This window comes from Triticum aestivum, chromosome 7B (assembly GCF_018294505.1).
Source record: "Triticum aestivum cultivar Chinese Spring chromosome 7B, IWGSC CS RefSeq v2.1, whole genome shotgun sequence".
Classification (NCBI taxonomy): Eukaryota; Viridiplantae; Streptophyta; class Magnoliopsida; order Poales; family Poaceae; genus Triticum; species Triticum aestivum.
This window is the reverse complement of record NC_057813.1, coordinates 724,452,881-724,477,333: the sequence shown is the minus strand read 5'-3', so window position 1 is coordinate 724,477,333 and position 24,453 is coordinate 724,452,881. Positions and strand designations below refer to the sequence as shown.

The following is a 24,453-nucleotide window of genomic DNA, read 5'->3' as shown; positions in this document are numbered from 1 at the left end:
TGAACTGGGCAAGGCTGAACCTGGTCTCTTTTTGTGTCTGAATATGTGTGGTTTTCCGACCTGCAGGCAGACCGAGTATCCTGATTGAGAGGTCACCGATGGCATTCCGGCTGTACTCTGGGAATCCAACTCTGCCTTGCCATGGCCTCTACGTACGGGCTGCATTTCCTCCTGTGGCAATGGAGAAATGGATGATGCATCGTATGATGTGTGTCTACAGCCCCACTCTTGTTGAGCTCATGGTATGGAGCTGCTCCTTGTGCAACCCACCCTCTGCTGCCCTCTTATTTTTGCCCCCAAAAGCAAAAGGCATTCTGTTTCTGTATACTACTTTATCTTTCTTCTTACTCGCGAAGAACGGCAAATACTTGCGTTGCCAAAACTTGTGCTAGTTTACGACTTTCTGAAGGAAAAATTGAGGCTGCTATACACGCTTGACCAAATAACTCAAAACTCAATCGGCATTGCACTACCTGAGTGAACAAAGAAATGTCTGAAAACTCATACACTGTGCCCATAGGTGTGCTCCCTCCGTTTGTTTTTATAAGGCGTTTCAGACAGCTTGCTTCGTACTCCCTCTCTAAAGTAATATAAGAGCGTTTATAGATTACTAAAATAGTGATCTAAACGCTCTTATATTAGTTTACGGAGGGAGTACTGTTTTGAATAGTGTCTAATGTCTAAAACGTCTTATAAAAATGAACAGAGGAAGTACATGGTTATTACAAAGAAAGCCACAGCCCACAAGAAGAAAAATACTGAATAAATAAAATATGTAAAACATCGAAGGGGCAAGCAAGCTCTGGAAAAAGATGATCAAAAGACTAATTTCGGCCTCCTCTTGCTGCTAATTGATGCGAATGGAGTGACGGTTCGGGTGCGCCTGCAAGGCATCCCTGTGCGCAGACTCGGCACGGCGGGTCAATTCAATGATGGCAACAGGTGGTCCATACCAACTGGGGTAGCGGTGGTCGAATGATACCTTGATTTGTTGGAGCGCTAAGAGGTGCTCCATGCCAACTGGGGTAGCGCCGCCCCAGTGCTCCTCCTCTAATTCTAGCTCTAGCCTTTGTAGCTTGGGCATTGTCCCGACCTCGAAGCGCAGGTTTGACATAACATGGCCTTGTGCAGACTGTAACTTATCATGCCGCTCTGTAAAGCGTGAGTAAAAGTACTCCAGAGCTGGAAATAATCCTGTGCGGATTATGAAAGCTCCATTTGCAGCGACACGCAACAAAATGAATTTGAGTTCCACTAGGAAGCGCAGCTCTCCAAGCAGGCGAATGTCATCAGTCGATGTCTCCCTAACAGACAGCTGCAGGTGACGGAGATAATGGAGGTCACCAATCCACTTCGGAGTTCTGAAGGACACGATACCTTTCAGTACAAGTGTCTCGATAAGGAGGGGAGGATTTGATATTGATGATAGACTGTCATTGTCAAGACACCATTCATGAGACAATCTGAGATGTCTCAGTTGACGAAGCTTTTCAATGGAGGAGACAAAAGCATCATCAATTTCAATTGTATCTTCTATGATGAACCATAGCTCCTGCAAATTTGTTAGCTCTCCTAGACCTTTGATATCTTCCGACGAGCAATCTGTCAACTGAAACCCATTCAAAGTTCGCAATAATTCCAAGTTCCCAATCCCACTAGGCAGCCTATGACCTGGAGCAGCCAGGTGGGACAAACGAGGCAACTGAACTACATCTGCTGGAATTGAATCTGACATGAGTGCATGAGAATCCAGTTCCAGCGTCTCCAAATGCACTAGTCCTTTCAATTCAGACGGAAGACTTATGCTTCGTGCAATAACCTTCAAATACCTCAGATGAAATAATCGGCTGATATCACTGAGATTAACTACAGTGGGCCCCTGGGTTTCAATAAAGAGCACCCGGAGATATCTAGAGAACAGACACTTGCGCTTTCCGAATGATACAATCGATCTAACCTTCGACAGACTAGTAGCAGTTGTCCTTGATATTGCACCATTTGTTGCACCAAAACAACTCGAGCTCATGAATAATCGGCGAACCTTGAGCTTGCATTTACGCAATCTTGCAATGTCTTCAGAATTGTATACCATACTCATGAAATTTTCCTCTTCACATTTGCTGATAATAACATCACGAATCATATCATGCACTCTGCAAGAAACCACATCCCCAGCGAATGTCTCTTCAGGCTGAATCAAGCTTCTGTTGATAAGCTCATTGAAATAACTCCTTCCAATATCCTCCAAATCTTGCCCAGGTAAACCTCGCACAAGGCTTTCAGCTATCCATTGTCGAACAAGATCATCCCTCATGATCTCGTGGTCCTCTGGATGCATACCAAGATGTAAGGAACATACCCGAAGATGAGCAGGAAGATGCATGTAACTAAGGTTTAATATACGCCTCATTCCTTCCATGGTGAGGTCTGTGGCAGATTGAACTCCCAAATAACTCCTTATGGTCTCCCAATCCCGCCTTAATATTCCTGGACGACTAGCTAATATGCCGGCTATTGTAATAATAGCGAGTGGCAGTCCACCACACCTCTTCAAAATTTCAGTTGAACCTTCTTCATATTGGGATGGATTGACATCCTCAGGCGCAACCACTCTACTAAAGAATAATCTTTTCGAGTCTTGGACGTTGAGAGGCTTTATTTTGTAGACGCACTCCTGATGATTGCGACATGCCAGGCGAGCCACATCTTCCACTCGTGTAGTTACTATTATTCTACTCCCGTTGCCATTATCTGGAAAAGCACAACTAATAATATCCCATGTTGGTCGATCCCACAAGTCATCGACTACAATAAAGTACCTGCCATGGTTTGAATAGGTTAGTATGTACTTGTAGATTGTACGTGAAACCATTGAATGCCTTCAAAGAGGATGAATAAAAACAATAAAAAAACTTGATTATAGTAAATCTGTTATTTCTTAGACTAAATCAGGAGATTCATATGGCATACAACACTAAGTAATACTCTCTCCGTTCCTAAATATAAGACATTTTAGAGATTCCACTATGGACTACATACGGATGTATATAGACATACATTAGAGTTAGATTCACTCATTTTGCTCCGTATGTAGTCTAGAAATCTCTAAAAGGCCTTATATTTAGAAACGGAGGGGGTTCTAAAACTGTATTCACGTTTTAAAACTCAATTACAATGCATTTAATTTAGATCTAAACTGTTATGCTACAAAATCATTTCACCCTCTGCCAAAATACGTAGAAGATGTATTTTAAACAATGTTCGGGATATCGCTTCTCGTTAACTTATCGTCCTATTTATCGGCTTGCCAGCCGATATTTTGAATTTAAACAGTGCAATTCAAATTTTGACGTAAGCATCTTCTGACATATTTTGTTCCTTAGTTACAAAATCAACATCATAAGAGTGTCCTTTGAAATACATACCATTAGTATCAAATGTGTGCAACACAACCACCACATTATTGGATTAAATAATTTGTTGGTAAACCAATAGGAACAGAAAGAAAAATCCATCCAAAATTTCTGAATCCCTACATTTTAATTAGCTTTAAAAGGTTAACACAAAATTCATGTATGCTATTGTATTTCTATGTGCTATGTTGCCAACCGAATACCTAGTCTTTTTTCATCTCAGCTCAAAAGAGTACGACGATGGCATATACATTCTCCATCTCCTTCAGGAGCGACATGACAAACACAGGTCAAGCCATCCTCTAAAGGTATCACCCCTAAGGGCCTGCCTGCCTCCATTCTGACTACAAAATGTCATGCCACTGCTCCAGTGCCAAGGGTTAGAGTATCTACAGCCGTGATGGTCAAATATGACCCCTCAAACGCCAGTGGACGCCCCTGGGCGCATCTGCGGACAGTGATGGGACACTCCTCAAATTAGCACAACTACATCCAGACATCTCATAGTAGATCATCAAATCCATGCAAACGAAAAAACCTACGTACTACATAGCTACTCCTCGTCAGAGATGCCGACGATCTCAGTGCTTGGCTCTGGGTATATGGGCGGCAACTGCAGCTCCGGCTCCTCCGGCGGCTCCGGTAGCTCCGCTCCGGCCTCATCCTCCTCTATATCCATGTCAAGTTCGGCGAAGAGCGCGTCGGACTCCGCCTGTTCCCGCCGAAGGAACGCCCGATTGGCCTCCACATAGGCCTCATCCTGGATGGAATCCAGGATGGCCTGCTGCTCCTCCATCTCCGCGGCTAGGGTGACCGTGAACTCCGCCTCTTCCTCGGCCATGTTGAAGGCTGCACCAGGCTGCTCCGCCTCGTCCTCCTTCGGATCCGCCACCTTCATCAGCTCCGGCAGCTCTTCTCCCTCATCTTTCTTCGGCCCCGGCAAGTCCGGAGGCAGCTCGGCAGCGATGCAGGCGGCGCGCCTTGCCTGATCTCCTCCGCTATCTGCCTCCGACGCTCCAACGTGAGCACGGCATACGTGGTGATCTTCTGTCGGACCATGGTGATGCCGGAGAGCGGGAGAGAGCAGCGGAGAGAAGGGGAGAGGAGGTGGACGGGCATAGGTGGCGGCGCAAAGAGAGAGAAGGTGGATGGGCTAGGGTTGGGGGACGCCGGTCGGCTTAAATAGCCGGATTTGGCATCGGGCGGCGAGTCTGAGCGGCGCCACACGGAGTTCCCACCGCAGCAACGCCCGTCGGACCGCCAGGTTTTTCGGCGTTTCCGCGTGAGACCAGATCGTCAGTCCAACATGGCGGGCGTGCCCGGGCGCACTCGGGCGCCCCCATATCCGCCCCATATTTGGGCTGGATATGAGGTGTGCCGGTCAGCCCAGGCATTTGAGGCACGTTTGAGGCACCCATCTTGGTCAGATTTTCGTGACGGGTCAGTGATCGGACGGGCCGTCCGAGCGTTTCAGGCCGGTTTGAGGTGCCCGACTGTAGAAGCTCTTACTTTCTAGGCGAATGTGGAGGCTTATGGACTATGGAAGCAATTAGGATGAATAAAAGATAAGAAATGACGTACAACCAAACGGGTTATAAGATTGAAACAAAAAGGTCACGTACACTAAAATGCGCATCGGCGGCGTGGGGCAGTGGAGACTCGACGCCTGATGGGCAGAGATGGACTCGCGCAGGAGGGTGACGCTGCCTGGCGTCGTGGTGGCGTCAGCGGCAGCTAGACCGGGCAAGATTGATGCAGCGGTACAACTCTGAAGATGGATTGGTGGCACGTGGCTGCGGCGGCCTCATACCCGGCAGGCGTCCTGGTTGAGGAGCACGCCGGACTGGTGGGTGCCCATGCCCGGCAGGCATCCTGGTTGGGACCTTAAGTCTTAGATGTTAGGTTTGACTGCGAGGTCTGTTTGGTATTAGGCCCAGACTTTCTGCGCCCCTACATCAACTGGATAGGGATAGCGACAGTTGTTGCTTAGTTGGTTGCTTTAGTCTTACTGTTGTATGAATCTGTAAGGTCTTGTATTAATAATTAATAAAATGGTCGTATGCATCGTCCAGATGCAGAGGCTGGGGGTCGTCCCCCTTTTCTAAAAAAGCACTAAAATGCGCAAGGGTACCCATATAAAATACGATTATAATGAGGCAGAGTGTCCTTAACACACAAAAGGGCTATATCACCTAAAGTGGCATGTTTCTAGCTCCACCATCAATTCCTCTAGGAGGTACATGGAAACAAGGTAACTTATCTTTGTCCTACAACTTTGGTCTTAATTATCCTTTTTATGAGCTCAATTTTTTCATGGACAAAAGCTGAAATATGATTTCTCCTATGCTCAAAGAAGTCTCTATGACAACTGCTTAAAAAATGTTAAATATGCCACAATCTCCTCTATAAAGCCTCAGTCAAAAGATGAGCATCAATTGAATCTCACAGTTACATCATCCACTAGCTATAGCCTATAGCATGCAATTCCACAAGTGACTATTTGAAGTAAACAAGTACCTTTTGTCCGTGAGATGCTCTCGAAGGTCGTTGATGATGTCATGCACCTTTCGAGTGCGACAAATCTCGGTTCCCTTGAGCTTCGATTCTAGCCCAATCAAGAGCGCTGCCATGTCGGGTCTTTGGGAAACCGGCACAAATGCCTTAAAGTTGAATTGTTCGCCGATCTTATCATACACCTGTTTGGCAAGTGTAGTTTTACCAAGACCGCCGAATCCCACAATGGACACCACCTTGAGTTTTTCCTCACTATCCGCCAGCCAACGGACAATCTCATCCCTTGGGCCATCAATACCCACAAGGCTGGCCGCCTCTCTGTAGAGTGCCGACACCCGAGGATCGACTGGCACAAGGGCAGAGCTAGAGCTACTGCTATCATCAAGCTTGTACCTTTTGCGTCGGTGATTCGCCTCTATAGCACGATCCTTGAGCTCCTGAATCTGGCTTGTAAACTGGTGACGCGCCCACAGGATGTTGACAAGCTCAGTGGTCCTATCGATAAAACCAGCGTTGTCACTGGCACTTCCAAGATTGACAAGGAAGTCATCGAGGCAATCTTCCATGTCGTAGGCCATGTCCCTGACATGGTCCCGCCAGTTCTTGGTCAAGGGATCTAGTTCATCCCTCAGCCCCAGCTCATCCAGGAATGCTTTCATGGTGCTGAGCTCGTCCTCGAGGAACCGCACATGACGCTCCACCCCTTTGAGCTTCTGGCACTCGTCGCCCAGTAGGCCGGCGAGTTTGGCGAGGAGGTTGTTGACGATTTCTGACATCTTGGTGTCTCTCGTTTCTCCCTTGGCTGACTAGCTACTGCGAGTAAACGCGGCGGTGCTGGCGCACAGGGACCGACGGATCTGTGGCCGGAGGAGGATTGGGGATTGGGCGGTGGTGCGGCTGGACAGGAGAGTGGGGATTGAGGAGAGGAGATCTGAAAATCTGATGGCGATTTGGTTTGGGGCCTCCGAGAGGGAAGATGAAGGAGAGCGGAGGGTGGAGTCAAGGTCAACGCGCGCTTCTGCGCCTGGGAGAGGGGAAATGGGAAGGAAACTCACGTTGCTTTGCTACTAGTCGTTGCTTCTGCGCCTGGGAGAGGGGAAATGAGTACTAGTAATTGTGAGTGTTTTTTCTTTTGTAGTCTAGCTAGTTGTTAGTTTATGCACTCGTGACCGTGAGACGCTTTGTTAAGTAGCTCAGCTAGGCCGATCCGTTGTGTGCTTTTTTGAAATTAACCTTCTTTTTCACCATCCCTTTCAGGGCATCTCCAACAACGACCCATAAGTTTCCTCCCGCATCTGTCTATGGACAAAGAGAATCAGTCCGCGCACACGGATGCGGGAGGCAGCCATCCAACGCTAGCCACATACATTTCAAACATCCTTTCAACAAACCGGATGAAATTCATGCAAACTCTAGCGGATTTCATATAAATCAGACGAGAACGGTTATATTTAGAGATATTTTAACTAAAAAGTTAAAACTATGTGCACGTACGGTCGCGCGGAGCTCCACTCCCATGATACGGCTGGCCGAGGCAGATCCCTTCGTCTTCCCCATGTTCGGCAGCCCGCTAACCGGACTGCCTGGAGTTCCAGAGGAATATTCTTTCCTCGTATCTTCCCTATGTCCGGCCGTGCTGCTCATCAGAGTGGCGAAGAGGGTGCTTCAGCTAGAGGGGAAGGGTGCTTCCGTGGATGCCCAGGATGGTCTAAGATAAAGAAGAAACCGGGCGGGTCACCGGCTGTACAGGTCGGGGACGCGTCGGCGGTGGCCCTCACCGGCTGTACAAGTCGGGGATGCGTCGGCGGTGGCCCTCCTGGGACCCAAGCAGCGACGGCCTCCTGTGTTCTACTTTTCCTCAGTGTTGTCAGTGGACACAAACGCGTTGGCCATCGACTCGTCGATCTCTGCGCACCCAACTTCTTTTTCTGCCTGCATGGCACGGCTACGCGGGTGTCGGTGATGAATGATGCGCTTGCAAGCACTGGAGGCGCGGTATGACGCGGCGGCGTCGATGCCCGTGCCGCCATGCTCCTCGCCATACTGGCCTGGAGCAACTCGCCGCTCCTCCGCGAGCTAGCTTGGAGCGGCGAGTTGCTGAACCACGTGCTGGCTTGGGGCGGCAACTGGCTCCGTCAGGCTACGCGAGGGAGGTGGAGCAGCGAGCCGTGTCTGCCGGGCTCGGTGGGCCACCCAGCCTGCTTATATGCCGGAGAACTTCTCTTCCTGCTCGTCAGATGCCATCAAAACAGTGTAGAAATTGGTAGAAGAAGGAGATGTGGAGTGGCGGAGTGGTGCGACCTTGCCTGATGTCTAGCCTCATTTAAATAGAGGGCAGACGGGAGGAGCTCGGTCAGGGTTGCGTTTAATGCGACCCCGCTCCTGAACGGGCGTGTGGCCGGAGTAGATTTGCAGCGGGCGGCGCCCTCGGCCGGCACGCTGCTTCAATGGCGGAGGCAGTGAGAGGACGCGTCCGCCTTGAGCCGCCTTCAATGTGGAGCGGCGTGCTCTATAGTAGCATGAATGCGTGCAGCAGGCGCCGAACAGGAACGCGCGTGGGCAAGGGAGGGGGTTTCGGTGGGCCATGACGGTCAGAAGCAGGCTTGACAGCTGTCCGGACTCCAGCAATCCTCCCCACGTTTATCTCCGTCTTGCGGGAGAAATCACATCCGATCCGCTCCGCGGACCGATACATAACCGTCTTGGATGGCTTCCTCGGTCTGGACAGCACGGTCCAAATGGTTACAAAAGATTTAAGGGTCGCCGTTGGAGATGCCTTTAAAACCCTTTTGGTCATTTCCAAGTGGCCGTGAAACTGAAAAATAACTGACAGAGAATAACTCGCAACTCCTGGGAAATTATTCGCTTCCCCGCATCGCTTAACAAGTGACCCGGGCGTCAACGTCCTCTTTCTACCTGCTCCTCCCCCTTCTTGCCATCGGTGGCCACCGTGGTGGCGTCAGGGTGGGTCTTCTTCATTCGCATGACGCTCTGGTTTGTGGTTGCTGACTAATCTTGGCTTTGGGACATTACTAGGAAATTGCTTATAAAAGGTCAAATCAATGGGCAAGCTGAGTGACCAGTCACTGATAATCTAACCAAATATCAGTGACGGGTTCAAAATGTGTCCCGGAATTACGTTATCAGCTACTTCCTTCATCCGAAAATACTTGTCGGAGAAATGCATAAAAATAAATATATCTAGAACTAAAATACATCTAGATACATCCATTCCCCTACGAGTATTTTCGTACCGAGCGAGTACCAGTCATTGGCAATCTGCGCCCAGATTAACCATGGGCTAAAATTACTAGCAGCGGGTGATCAAGCATGCCGCCACTGGTTGTTAGAGAAACAGCGGTGAGCTGACTGTCTGCTAATATGACTATAAATATGGCCCACCATACCCACGGCGGTCTTCTAGGGCCCGCCATAAGTAAAATATATAGGTATTTTGGTTCTGTGTAACGTTTTTTAGATTTTAATGTTTCATTTTTATGGTACAGTATGAAAAATGGTTTAAACTTTGTACGTTTTATTATTTTGTATATTTTAGGCATTTTATTAATGAAATGTGTTTGGTGCGGTATGCTGACTTGTCACTTTATAGTTAGATATACACATGAATTATACATTACATTTTTGTCATATTTCAACTAAATCAAAGCGTGTGACTTATATTTCATAAATCTTCGTCGGCGTCCGTGAGCCCTAGAAAACTTCCGGCCTCCATGCCCCTGTTGTTCCCTTCTGTGTCCATGTCTGATGGCCATGAGCCTCGAGGACTGAATCTGTGGCAGCCGGCGAGGAACAATAGACATAGGACATGGACGGGCCCAAATGAGACGAGAGGCTCTGCCGTCTCCCATGCCCTACTCCTTATTGAAGCCCACACGCTGGTCGCCGCAGGTAGATGTGAGGTCCATGATGTACGTGGACGGACCGGTCTCATGGTCGAAGCGGCGCCAACGGGGGTCAGTTGGTGGTGCATCCGAGACCACCACACGAGCATTACGCGTGGCCTCGCAGAGCACCTGCTGCTCCTGTGGACGTAGTTTGGGTTCTCCACCGCCAAGGCCACCACGGCCTCCTCGCGCACAAACTCGCCGTAGATCTGGCCCTCCGCCAGCCGGTGCGTGTCTAGGAGCGGAGGTTGACGTGCTGCTCCTCCTACGCTAGCCGAATGCAGACACCATGATTACATTGGTGCTCAAAGTATCTCTGATCTGCAGAAAGTGATAATGTGTATGAATCCTTTAAATTAAACTACCCATGTAGTTCACAGTATTTTGAAGTAAAAGAATGTGGTGGTAATGCACCACCACCTAGTCATGTATGACACTGAACAAAAAAGGTAGAAATTGAGGATAAATATTTTTGCAACAAGCTGAATCAGATACTTAGTCTTGACTTTCAACGGCAAATCTTTCAGATCCAACCATCGTGTGCATATTACACTCGAAATCCGGACATCGTCATTGTTAACCTGACTTGAAAATACTATTAGTATTTGCAGAAAGGTTAATTCCGGAAATTATAAAAAAGTGACTAGATCAGGAAACAACTACATTAGATTACTCTCCGTCCTTGGGACTCTTGAATAAGATCCCATTCATCATCTTCAAGAATAATTAATATATTGGCCCATACTTCAACCTTGTCGGTGTCATTTGCATCAACAATAAATAGATACACGCCCTCTATGAAAGGCTCAATGAGTAATTATTGGAGTTGAGAGCAAGTGAGTAATATTTTGGACCCAGAGCGAAGTTAATACAATTTGTTGTACTAAAAAATTAACCAGACAAGTTCTATACGGAGCGGCCAGCATCCTGAGCAAGACATCGATACACCGTAACCTTTTAGTCCCACATACTGCTCATTTGCATTGCATTGCATAATGAGAGATCTGAAATAAATGAATGTCCATTCCCCATATGAAAATCACTTTTTTTTGCTACTTTGTAGTGCTCTCAGCATTCCATTATTTGTGCTGGAATCAACTGTTGAATGAGTGTGTTTGGCCATACATGGAGTCTTGTCTTCTGGCATTAACGTTTGTAACGAATAGGGGGGAAATGGTTATCTTACAGGTAGGTGGCTGGCCTCATTCGCACAAGTATGAACGATATATACTTGTGTTGGAATCAAGTGTTGAATGAGTGCGTTTGGGACAGGGCCGTCCAGGGCCATGTGCGAGCAGTGCGACCGCACAGGGCCCTCAAGTTTCAGGGGCCCCCAATTTTGGGTCTAATTTCTGATAGCCTGTTTTATTTGTTTCCATAGTTTTGGGCTTGCCATCCTAGTTTGACCGTGCCTCTCCAAAACTCTCTCCCCATCATGGCCTGCTCCCGATCAATCAGGTCGTCGTTTCCGGTCTTCCGGAGCTCCCCGTCTAGATCACATCTGCTTGCTGCCATCGCAATTCGCAAGGACCAAGAGGGCAGGGGCCATGGTGCAGAATTTGTGCCATGAATTCGACCAGAAATCAGGGCTAACCAGGGCGCCAATACCGCCAAGCAAAACGAAGGCAGCCGCTGGTTAAGGCCTGATTGATCGGCCGATTTAATTAACGCATCACCGACCAGTCAATGTCCATCCATCAGGTGCGCCCAGCCAAAGCAGAATTGTTTAGGTTATTTTCATATCAAATACTTTATTGGCTAAAAATGATTATAACATATGAATCGGTTCTCCTGTTAATAACAAAGTTTTAACATATGTTCATTGCTCATTGGGTGAAAGTATTTGGGGAAAATAGTTCGTATAATATATTTTCAAATATTGTACGAAATAATACATATATAAATTAATTATAATTTAACTGAGAGTATGCCTTTTTTGCGGAATAAAATGAGAGTATGCTTTAGCTACCAGATTTTAGGGCACATTCACATTTCGCACCGGAGCCTCTGATTTCTGGAGACGGCCCTGCGTTTGGCCATACATGGTGTGTCTTGTCTTCTGGCATTAGCATTTGTAATGAATAGGGGGGGATGGTTATCTTATAGGTGGCCGGCTGGCCCCATTGGCACATGTATGAACAATATATAATTGTATTGGAATCAAGTGTTGAATGCGTGTATTTGGTCATACATGGAGTCCTGTCTTCTGGCATTATTAGCGTTTGTAATGACAAGGGGAAATGGTTATCTTACAGGTACCGGCTGGCCTCATTCACGCAAGTATGAACAATATTACTCACGCCGTCCCTTTCTCAGTATTTTTTATTAAGTTTTTTTAGTCTATTTTTTATTAACTTGGTAAGCTGTAAGCATCACATTGCACTTTGGTAGTATACCGGCATTGAGAAATATTAGGGTCTGCATTGAACAGGAAAAATGGTCATCTTATAGTAGGTAGCCAACTGCCCAACTTGCCTCATTAGCACAAGTACAAACAATATAGTTATATTATTCATTACGTCTCTTTCGTAGTATTGTTTGTTAAGTTGGTTCGCATTATTGCTGCACACTAATCATTTCCCCCTTAGGCGGACAGTGATGCTATACGGCAGCACTTGTATCTACATAGTAATACTCACTAGTAGGAAAGGGGGCAAAGGTCCAAGCCGGGTCAGCCTATTAGTCCCAGTTCAGTCCAAAACCGAGACCCATGGGGGCATTGGACCCGGTTCGTGAGCCCCGGGGGCCGGCCGGGCCACGTGGGCCGTTGGTCCCGGTTCGTCCTATGGAGGAACAACCTTTCCAACATGGATGACTATGTTGCAAAATTTGAAGGAGCTCATGCTAGAAAATCTTGACTGTTTGGAGAGATGGGGGGAAATAGATAATGATGAGATGCATAGTGAAGACATAATAATCTATCCTCGGCTTGAGAAGTTACGTATTATGGGCTGTACAAAGTTGACAGCATTGCCAGGACGCCCGTCCTTCCCTGAGCTCCAGAACGCTTTTATCAGACGTTGTCCAGAGTTGAGAATCACAGCTGAATCACCAAAGCTCAGTGTATTAAACGTGAACGGAAGTGAGGTACAGTTGTTCCGGTGGTTATCTAGACATATGACTTCATTGACCAATCTGGAATTGCGGAGCACTGAATACAGAGCCACCCCGGAGGCTCAGTATGGACTGAGGGAAGTGTTGGATGTCAAGGAAAAATTGAATGATGATGATATACCCCTCACAGTTTTGGTGCTAGAGAGCATTAAGTCGAGTATAACAGAGCTATGTGCATGTTCTGTACACCTTCAAGATTTGTCAATTAATTTCTGTGACACACTCATCCACTGGCCAGAAAGAGAGTTCCAAGGATTAGTATCCTTGAGGAAGCTTCAGATTAGCTTCTGCGATAATCTGATTGGATATGCACCAGATACTGCCGAGCCATCAACATCATCAGAAACGAGTCAACTCCTGCCAAGTCTAGAGAGGGTATTAAATGTGCTACTTCAAAAATGGCAATAGCATCAATGGTAGAACAACAGGGAATTGGAGCAAGTTAAATGCCCATTTAACCTGAAATTCGTCATTTCTGTAATGATAATCCTCTAAGTGTGCGTTTTAATATCGACAATCTGTGCAGAGCCTATGTTGCTGAAGCCGAAGACATGGAAATATATCTGCAAATGTTGAACTACTATTCCCAGAGACATTGAACATGCTGTTTGCAAAGGTTGGTGATATGGCACCTCTCTGATTTACTTTGTAGAGAGAAAAATGTATGCCGCATCACTATATGCTTGGCTTCCTTCTGGTGTTGATTATGTATGGCTTCTTTGCAGAATCCTTCCAGCAGAGGCAGACTGACGGGGAGGCGAGATCACTTGGAGTACTTGCAAGACCCGCCACGATCAGTAATTGTCGTTGCCGGGACCAGGTGCCCACAGGAAGTTGTTGCCATGCCAAATTGGGAGATCAGGAATCAGAAAGCACTCCTATAATACTTTTGCATACCATTTTATATATCCCCAGAAAGTGATCTTCTTTGGATAATTTAGTGCGTGTATTTTCCACTTTACCTACAGGCTGCTATATCATTGTGCCATTGTTTTTTCCAACTGGCACTGGTGGTATTCTGCACTGGCACTGTCAGTTCTTTTGTCAAAATTCTCAGTATTTGTTTGGGTGCTATGCCCGAAAGAGATAACTTTTTGACTCAATTTTTGGCATGTCTTGTCCGTTAGTCACTGTATGACTGTATGTATGACAGTACTATTGCGTTGACTTATCATTGTATTTGCTCACCATTTTATACTGTATATCTGAAGCTGTTGACTGCCCCATACTAGGAATTGTATGATCCGCACTAGGAATACTGCAACGTTCTGCCCTGGACACCGTCAGTTTTTGTCAAACTATCACAGCTATCCCAATTTTATTTATGGACTTGTCTACCAGACTCATAACTCCTATTTATATACAGTCAATATTGCGTTTGCCACATATGCCAGTACTAGTGTTCTGATTTGCACATAGATCCACTGTTATTTATGGACTATCTGAAGTTGTCGAACCACTTAATTTTTGGTTTTCACTCGTACTCCGCACTAGGAATACTGTCCTGAAGTGATGCTAGGAACTTTGGTAAACATTGTGTCGTCGCGAACCACTTAAAATTTATGTACTAGCTAGAGATCTAGGACTTCAATTTCAAAAGATATGATAATCATAACAAATCTCTTTAAGTTCCTCGTCGATCGTCCCTCAAGGAGGAGGATGATCTAGAGCTTCCTCCTGCCAGTGGGCACGATGCATGTTAATCAGCTGGCCGTCGATGAAACAGGTTCTAGTAATCTTTTTTTTTTTTGAAACGAAATCGATTTGGAATCCTGATAACCACCAGCAACATCACCAAAAGGTTTAGAAAAAAATTCCATAGCTGAAAACCGCCAAACAGCTACTACTTGCAACAGAATGAGCAAATGTTCTTTCTTTAGTACTAGGAAAAACAGAATGTTTACATTATAGAATGAGATGATACGATGATCAATTAACTGGAGTCCAATAAAGCATAGAGAATGAAGCTTTTAGGGGATAGTGGATTTCAGAGATGATTTGTGGTTTTCAAAATTGCGACAGACTGAGCGTCCCCATCGATAGGTCGCCGACGGTGTCTCCGGTTGTACTCCTCTGTGATCCTGACCTCAACCTGCTTTTCGATGGATGGCCTCTGCATTCCGTTGACCGTTGGTGCCCTCAATCTCGAAGAGTCCACTGCATTCGTCTGTGTCCAGAGAGACGTCGCACCGTCAGACAAATGCGACAGCGTGTATGATGCAACTGGTTTCAGAGATTAACTGACGGACCTGGGATCAAGTATGATGCAGATGACCACCCGCTGCTCATGGACAAGCCTGCATTAAACATTAATCTGCATTACCAAGTACGTAACCAAAAGATTTGGGTTAGGCCCAATCAGTCAAAAAGAGTTTCAGCATCCACTGCTTTGAAAAAAGTTCATCGATTTGAAAAAAAAAACATGAATTGAAAAAAGTTTACAAAATTGAAAAGAATTCATGCACTTGAGAAAAAGTTCACAGATTCAAACAAAAAAATTCAAGGGTTTGAAAATAGTTTGCGAATTTTTTTAATGGATTTGGAAGAGATGTTCACGAATTTGAGAAAGTTCACGATTCTAAAAAAACGTTCGTGAATTGAAAATGTTCATCAATTTGAAAAAATGTTCACGGTTCTAAAACAAGTTTGCGAATTTAAGAAAAATATTCATGGATTTAAAGAAAACGTTAGTGAATTTGAAAAATATGTTGATTCTAAAAAAGTTTGCAGATTTAAGAATTTTTTTCAAGAATTTGAAAAAAAATCATGAATCTAAGCAAAGGAAAAAGAAATAGTACAAAAATAAAAAGAAAAAAACCAAAGAAAAAAGGGCAAACAAAATGAAAAGGAGAAGAACAACAACAAGAAAAGAAGAAGTAACTAGGCACAGCAAGTGAGCTTTCATAGTTTGTTAAGTGGTACTGTAGGAACTTACTAAGGGATCGATAGTTCAAAGACACGCTTGACTCGCATAGTTTTTGAATGTTGAATAAAAAAGAAAAAATGTAAATGGGCCGAGCAGAGGAAGGAGCGGGCTATGCGCCGTTATGTGGAAACCGGCACGCCCACTTCCTAGTTCCTACTCTTACTCCTCGAGCGAAATCCCTATCCCCAAATCCGACAGAACACCGGCCGGAATCCTCCTCCGCCGTGCATCCTCCAAGCGATTCCGTTCTTCTCACGCCGGATTTTCAGTGCACTCCGTGTGGGGCTGGAGGATTGAGCAATCACGCTGGGATCTTTCGAGGTTGGTGGCAGAGCTTTAAGGAGAGGATGCTGGAATCAATCAAGTGTGGTTGGTCAGACGTGCAGTCTTGCTTTGTCTTATGGCATTAGCGTCTGTAACGAACAGGGAAAATGGCTATGCTAGTAGGTAAGCCAACTGGGTGCTTTAGGCATAACGACGAAAAAAATTGTTAGTTTCTTTCCCTTCCACAGTATTTTTTATCAAGTTGGTGAGCCGGAAGTATGACATTATTGCACTTTGCTAATGTACTAGCCTCAGCATTGGTAATGAACAAGAAAAATGGTTATCTTACAGGTAGCCAACTGGCCTCATTAGCACAAGCGCAAACCATATATTACTCGCGTCGTCCCTTTCGTACTATTGTTTATTTAGTTGGTAATGCATCACACTGCTTCACACTAATCTTGCTTACATGGCTAGTGATGCAAGATGGCAACACTTATCAAGATAGTAGGCTAGTGGCACAGCTGTATATATCCATGGGTATTTTTGCAGTAACTTTTGCTTCTGAAACCAATACCATGTCACCCATGCCAATGCAGCAGGAGTCTGGATTTAACTGTTTGTATTTGTTGTTTCCGGCAGTGTTTGGTCATCCTATATTCCTATGTGCTTCCTTACTTGTCCATGAGTTTGTGTGCATATTCGTAAAAGAAAAAAAAACATGTGCGGTTAGAAAATTGTCCGGTGCACTATGCTGATCTCCTTCCAAGATGGTGCTTTTTTTTTTGGCAACCCGGAAGTGCTATCTAATACTCCCTCCGTTCCTTTTTACTCCGCGTATAAGTTTTGGTCAAAGTCAAACTACACAAAGTTTGACCAAATTTACATTAAAAAATATGAACATCTACAATACTTAAACTATATAATATGAAAATACATTTCATGGTGCATCTGAAAATGTTGATTTCATATTGTGAATGTTGATATTTTTTAATATAAAATTAGTCAAACTATGCAAAGCTTGACTTTGACCAAACCTTATATGTAGACTAAAAAGAAACGGAGGGAGTATTGTTAGAAGGGATGGGTCATGTGAAAGAACCGAGTAGCAGGGGAGCCAAGGGTGAAATGTAAGAAAAGCAATGCATGCGGAACATGAGTGGGTGGTGGGTGGTGTATACCTCTTTAGAGGAACATGCGACATAGTATTATTCTCTGGAGAAGCGTGTGTGTGCCTAGTCTTACTGAAAAGGCATGCCAAGGGAGAAAGAAGAGGGGTCAAATTCAATTAAGGGATGACTAGACTACGCATGTGTGCCAAACTGTAAAGCAGCAAAGCCACCAACCAAGTAAATAAACATCGCATCACCAGAGAAATAGTGGGCAAGTTGTCACATTTTCAGATAAAAAATGGTTAAGTCTATCGTCACAACACTTCACACGCAGCTTGGAAAAAACAAAGCAAGGGAATACACCTTGCAGTTAGAAAATTGCCCTGTGCATTATGCTCAATCTTCTTCCAGGACGGTGCTTTCAAAATCGACGGCGTATAAGTATAGAGGTGGAGCTGTGGTGCATGGTTTTGAAAAAAAGGTACTCCGCAGCTCCAGGATAAATGACCCGGTGCTATACGGCCGGGTAATCAGGGGAGTGTTATTCAAATTTAAATTCATCTGTTTGTCGATTGTTTGCTCTGCATTAATGTTTATCCCGTATTTATTAATGTTTACTTTGCTATGTCAATATTTTTTAACAAAGGCAAAAGCTATGTCAAATTTAAATCTTTCCTTATTTATGAATACTTTCCCTACTCTCTTTTTATTCGTACATACTAATGTATTTTAATTGTTGTTTTGTATATGCTTACATTCAATAGGAAATTATAAAACACCAAACTTTTACGTTCACAACTACAACTTAAGTTGTCTGCGATGGATTAAAATCAAAAGTTTTACCACGTGTCAATCTTGTACTGTGTATCCTCTGAAGCCTTGTAACGTGTATTTTCTCCAATTAATGTATTTCTACCATTTATCTACTGTGCCGTTAGTCTACTATTGCGTATTTTTTCTATTGTATATTCTTGTCTACTGCATTTTTTGCAATTTTCCTTTCGTATTTGTTCTTTGTTGCATTGTTGGTAACTTTGTACCACATATATTTTCTGTACTGTATTTTCTACCAGTTGGGCACTGCATTTTTTTGGCAACTCATAAGTGGTGTCAAATATTGTCATTAGAAATAGGTCGTGTGAAAGAACCAAGTGTTTGGTCACGCGATGGAATATAATAGCACATGAGCCAAGGGAGAATGTAATAAAAGAAATGTATGTAGGAATAGGAGTGGTTGGGGCCGCATGGTGTACACCTCTTTCCAGGAATGTGCAGATGTGTTATTGTCGGGGGTGCGTGCTAATTAGTCAATCTTACCGGAAAGGCATGCCAAAGGGGGAAAATGGTCTGGTTGAGGCTAGCCAATGAGATGATGCAGATCTAGAAAAGGCATAAAACATGCTCATAAAGCTTTCTGAAGGTCGTATAATTTTATTAAGTACGACCATCGTTTCTATACTGTGGTAGTGGATGCACACGTACCTCTCCCCGAGAGTCAGTGCTATCCTTTGCTCACAAGCAACCAAGCACTTCTTGCTCAGATCCATTCTATTCTCCACCTTGCCCTGTACTCGTGCTTCTCTGTTCTTGCGAGTCCCTGGTGTTCCAATGGCGGCGGTGGTGGCCACCATGGTGGTCGGACCACTGGTCAAGATCGTGATGGAGAAGGTGTCCGGGGAGCTCCTCCGCCAGTATAAGGTGATGAAGGGCTTGGATAAGCAACATGATATCTTGAAGCGCAGACTGCTTCTCATCCTAGATATCATCACCGATGCCGAGCAAACGGCAGCCGACCCTGTGCAGGCGGCAACCCGTCGTGCAGGGGCGGCGTCTTGGCTCGAGGCCATCAAGAAGGTGGCTTACCAGGCAAATGAAGTCTTTGATGAGTTCAAGTACGAGGCACTTCGCCGTAAGGCCAAAAAGGAGGGACACTATGACGACCTTGGCTTCAGTATGGTAAAACTCTTTCCCACCCACAACCGTTTTGTATTCTGTAACAGGATGGGGAGAAAGCTCGGCAAGGTTGTGCGGGCCATTGAGCTCCTTGTGACCGAAATGAATAACTTCGGTTTTAAATATCAGCAACAACTGCCGGTATCCAACCAGTGGCGGCAGACAGATCATGTTATATTCGATCCAAAGGGAATTGCCCAGAGATCGAGAGAGAAGGATAACAAGATTATTGTTGATATACTAGTTGGGCAAGCTAACAACACAGATCTTACAGTTGTTCCCATCATTGGAATGGGGGGTCTGGGAAAGACTATGTTGGCACAACTTGTTTACAATGAACCTAAAATCGATAATCACTTCGATTTGTTGCTATGGGTGTGTGTCTCTGACAGTTTTGATGTGGATTCTCTGGCTAAAAGTATAGTTGAAGCAGCTCCCGAGAAGAATTATGATGGTACAGAAGCAGCAGTTCCTTCCAAAAGGAAGAACACACCACTGGATATCCTTCAGAATCTGGTGAGCAAACGAAGGTACCTCCTTGTATTGGATGATGTTTGGACACGAGAGGTTCGTAAATGGGAAAAGCTCAAGACCTGCCTTGAACATGGTGGCAAGGGTAGTGTGGTCTTGACAACAACTCGTGATGAAGGAGTTGCGGAAATAATGGGTAGTGTTGAAGCTTATAATCTCGGAGCTTTGGGAGGAGAATACATAAAGGAAATTATCGAGACAACAGCATTCAGCCGTTTCAAGAAGGAAGTGGAAAGGCCCGCCGTGTTGGTGAATATGGTTGATGAGATTGTGAAGCGATGTGCTGGCTCTCCTTTAGCTGCAATAGCGTTGGGCTCCGTACTGCGTAACAAGACCAGTGAGGAAGAATGGAAGGATGTATCAAACAGAAGCAGCATTTGCACTGCGGAGTCTGGAATCTTACCGATACTCAATCTCAGTTACAATGATTTGCCGCAGCATATGAAGCAATGCTTTGCTTTTTGTGCTATATTTCCCAAAGATTACAAGATTGATGTGGACAAACTAATACAACTATGGATTGCACATGGCTTTATTCTTGAAGAGAAACAAGTTCGTCTTGAAACCATTGCCAAACAGATTTTTAATCAACTGGCATCAAGGTCATTCTTTCAGGATGTTAAACAAGTCCAAGCCACAGCTGATGAAATTAATTACAGCAAGTCTTGTTATTCCAGAACTACATGTAAAATCCATGATCTTATGCATGATGTTGCATTGTCTGTAATGCAGAACGAATGTGCCTTGGGAACTGAGGAATCATGTCGGAGTGAGTGGCTTCCAAACACCGCTCGACATATATTTCTGTCATGCACGGAAGCAGAAAGAAGGTTGAATAGTTCTCTGGAGAACAGCTCTCCAGCTATCCACACAATTCTCTGTGATGGTTATAGTTATATGGAATGGTCATTGCAGCATCCATCAAAATACAGCTCTTTGCAAGCATTACAACTCAGGTTGCAAACATCATCATTTCCGCTGAAACCAAAGCATCTACATCACCTGAGGTACCTAGATCTCTCAAGAAGTTTAATCAAAGCACTTCCTGAAGATATGAGCATTCTATACAACCTGCAAGTGTTGAACCTCTCTGGATGCACATCTCTTTGTGAACTTCCAATACAAATGAGGTATATGACTGCCCTTCGTCACCTTTACACTCATGGTTGTCCAATGCTAAAGAGCATGCCAAGAGACCTCAGAAAACTCACATCCCTTCAGACACTTACATGCTTTGTAGTAGGTAGTGGCTCTAATTGCAGTAATGTTGGAGAGCTCGAGAATTTGAAACTTGGTGGTCAACTAGAGCTACGTCATCTACCGAACGTGACTGAAAAAGATGCCAGCACGGCAAACCTCGTGAACAAGGAGCTAAGGGAACTGACATTAAAATGGACTGTTGAACAAGATTTTTGTGAAACTCGCTGTCGAGTTGATGAAAATGATGCAAGAGTGCTTGAGAAACTCAAACCTCATGATGGACTGCATACTATAAGGATACACTTGTATGGAGCCACCACCTTTCCAACATGGATGGCAAGTTTGCAAAATATTGTTCAGATCCATCTTTTCTCTTGTATAAAACTGCAATGGTTGTTCAGCCATGACAGTAATACATCCTTCGCATTTCCAAATCTGACAGAGCTTACGTTACGAAGCCTCGATAATTTGGAGAGATGGTGGGCAATGGATAATGATGAGATGCAAGGAGAGATAATCTTTCCTCGGCTTGAGAAATTGTTTATTAGTTTCTGTAAGAAGCTGACAGTATTACCAGGACATCCGACCTTCCCTAACCTTCAGAATGCTCATATTGAGGCATGTCCAGAGTTGACAACTAGAGCTAAATCACCAAAGCTCAGTGTATTGAAGACGGAAGGATGTGAGGCAGAGTTGTTCCTGTGGGTAGCTAGACATATGACTTCATTGACCAATCTGAAACTGAAAAGCCTTGAATACAACACAGAAACTATCTTGACTGAGGCTGAGCATGGTCTGAGGGAAGTTGTGGACGGCAAGGAAAAACGGAATGATCATGATTTTCCTCTGGCAGTTTTGGAGTTAGACCGAATTAAGTACTCAGGTGTAATAGAGCTGTGTGCATGTTTTGTACACCTTCAAGATTTGTCAATTCAGCGGTGTGATGGGCTCGTCCACTGGCCAGAAAAGGAGTTCCAAGCATTGGTATCCTTGAGGAGGCTTGTGATCTACGGGTGTGATAATCTCATTGGATATGCACAAGCTCCTGCCGAGCCATCAACTTCATCAGAAACAAGTCAGTTCCTGCCACATCTAGAGTCTCTGGAGATAAAATTTTGCGGAAGCCTGGTTGAGGTCTTCAATGCCCCTGCCTCTCTCAAGAGAATGGAAATTCTTTCTTGCAGTAAGCTTGAGTCCATATCCTGCAGGAGGTTGCAGCCAGAACAGTCGGCATTGTCAATTAATCAAGTCTCATCTAGTATACCGGATGCATCATCATCATCGCCCGGAGCTGGAGTGGAGCATTTAGAAAGCCTAACATTATTCAGGTGTCATGGCTTAACAGGGGTCCTCCATCTTCCCCCTTCCCTGACGTATCTAAAAGTTTTTGAGTGTGAATGGTTGACATCTCTGGAATCTAGCTCCGGAGAGCTCCCATCGTTGGAGATTCTTGAGCTTCTGGAATGCAAGACCCTTTCATCCCTACCGGATGGGCCACAAGCATACGCATCTCTCCGATGTCTTCGCATTAGAGACGTCCCTGGCATGAAGACGCTTCCTATGAGCCTGCAGCAAAGGCTGGGCAGCATCCAGACGAAACACATAGATGCCCATCTTTATGAAGGTAAGCACGCAGCAATTACCTTCTCTATTACTCCTTGCTAGTCAGTATTAAACGTGATAGTTAGATAGTGATAATATCATCACTAGTAGTATCACAGAATATTGGACCAAATAAAATGTTTCTTTTAACCTAAACTTTTCTCATTTTTAATTTTATTTAAGTTCGCCTAAGTGTATGTTTTTGCATTATTTGCCTCAGCAGAGACGCCAAGGCCTGTCCCTACCCTGTTGAAACCAAAGACATGGAAATATGCCATCTGCAATAATTAGAAAGCTATGAACAGAATTGTGGGACGGGAATACCAACATCAAAGTCATCATGCAGGTTTGTGATCTAAAAATATACCTGGACAGCTGGACCCCTTTAATTGTTAATAAGCTGGTGGGATTATAAAATGTGATGCTTCTTTGCAGAATTCATCCAGCACATCGGGATGAGTAGAACTATTATTTTGCAAGACTCAGACAGGAAGTTGTTGCCATGTTGAACTGCAAGATCAGTAATCAGAAAGCGCTCCTATAATGCCATTGGCTATCATTCTGTTCCCAGAAAGAGATCTTGTTTGGATTGATAATCAAGTAGTACTTTTTTTTTCACTTCTGCTTACCTTCAATTATATCATTGTATTTCTTCTTCAACATTCTGTCCTGGGCACCGCCAGATTTTGTTAGAATTCTGACGCTATTTTCCCTTTATTTATGGAGTTGTATAACAGTACCACTATTTGCAGTCAATACTCTGCGTACTATAACAGCACTACTTTTTATGATTTGTATGCTAAACGAGCAAGTCTGGCCCTGTATGCTTTGCAACTGTGCACGTCTCTCTCCACTTCAGTTACTTCAGCACGCAAACATGGGATTCCTTGTACAATATTACACTTCCGCTGTTTTCTGTTGCTTACTAGCTCTGCATTTATGTACTCAGTCAATGTAATGTATTCATTCAACTTGAGTAATACTCTGCACTTTGTTTTCCAGCACAATCTAAGCTAGACATATAATGGTCGTGTGAATTCATCCTGATCGTTATTTTGACTTATTTATTGACCATCATATGTATTTGAAGCTGTTGATTTCACCCTCATACTCTGCACTTTGTTTCTCAAGACAACTTAAGGGATGTCTTCAACATGGTGGCATGGGCACTGCGATCTTGAGAACGACTCGTGATGTAGGAGTTGCTAAAATAGTGCATTCTATGGAAACTTACAATCTCATAACTCTCGAAAGATCAATACATAAATAATGCATCCAAGATAGACTGGTAAACATAAATCAGCGGTTACTCTCAAAAACCATGAACCAGTGGTTACCCTAAAAACCATGAACCAAGTCATGAAAATACAAAATCATCTGCGTAACGAGAAAGAAATAGTAGGCTATATTGCATGATTTAGTTCATTATGGTATTGCATAATTTAGTTTTGATCTATGGGTCATGCCTGAAACAACAGGAAAAAGGTGTGATACAGTAAGCTAAGGAGACAGGATTTTCAGCACCCGGGTGCCCCTACACCCTCTATGAACAGTGAATTCAAAAAAAAAATCTAAAACTTTGAGACGAACAATGTCTTTGTTTTTTCAGATGAGGTCTTCTCGAATGTTATTTTTAGCTAAAACCTTGCAAGAACATTACATCTTTGATCCTTGAAAGATTCAGATCATTTGGATTTTTTTTTCATCTAAGAAAGAGTTGCAGGTGGGCGGAATTCGCAGGTAAGGGACCGACCGATACGCCGGCAGAGTATGTTTGCCCTGCCTATTATTTTCCGGACGGGCCCGCATGGCATCCGCATGTGAAACGCCCGTAGACGCCATGACGTATCCGACTGAATCCGATGGCCGACCCAACCAAGCTTGTTCGCCTTCTTTTCCAGATTCACCGTCTGCGCCGC

At 44.6% G+C, this 24,453-nt stretch overlaps 2 protein-coding genes across 2 annotated transcripts; one reads left to right on the top strand and one right to left on the bottom strand.

Annotated features, from left to right (window-relative positions):
* Positions 1-519: 519 nt before the first annotated feature.
* Positions 520-6,894, bottom strand: LOC123160550 (disease resistance protein RGA5-like). The gene is made up of 2 exons (XM_044578357.1): positions 5,931-6,894; positions 520-2,819 (listed from the first exon to the last, which is right to left on the bottom strand). Exons 1-2 carry the CDS (start codon positions 6,701-6,703, stop codon positions 848-850), a joined length of 2,745 nt encoding a protein of 914 aa, XP_044434292.1. The 5' UTR covers positions 6,704-6,894; the 3' UTR covers positions 520-847.
* An 11,962-nt stretch (positions 6,895-18,856) lies between these two features.
* LOC123159720 (putative disease resistance protein RGA4) lies at positions 18,857-23,016 on the top strand. Its single transcript, XM_044577530.1, has 2 exons — positions 18,857-22,556; positions 22,755-23,016. The coding sequence occupies exons 1-2, from the start codon at positions 18,857-18,859 to the stop codon at positions 22,823-22,825; spliced, it is 3,771 nt and encodes a 1,256-aa protein (XP_044433465.1). The 3' UTR covers positions 22,826-23,016.
* Positions 23,017-24,453: the final 1,437 nt, after the last annotated feature.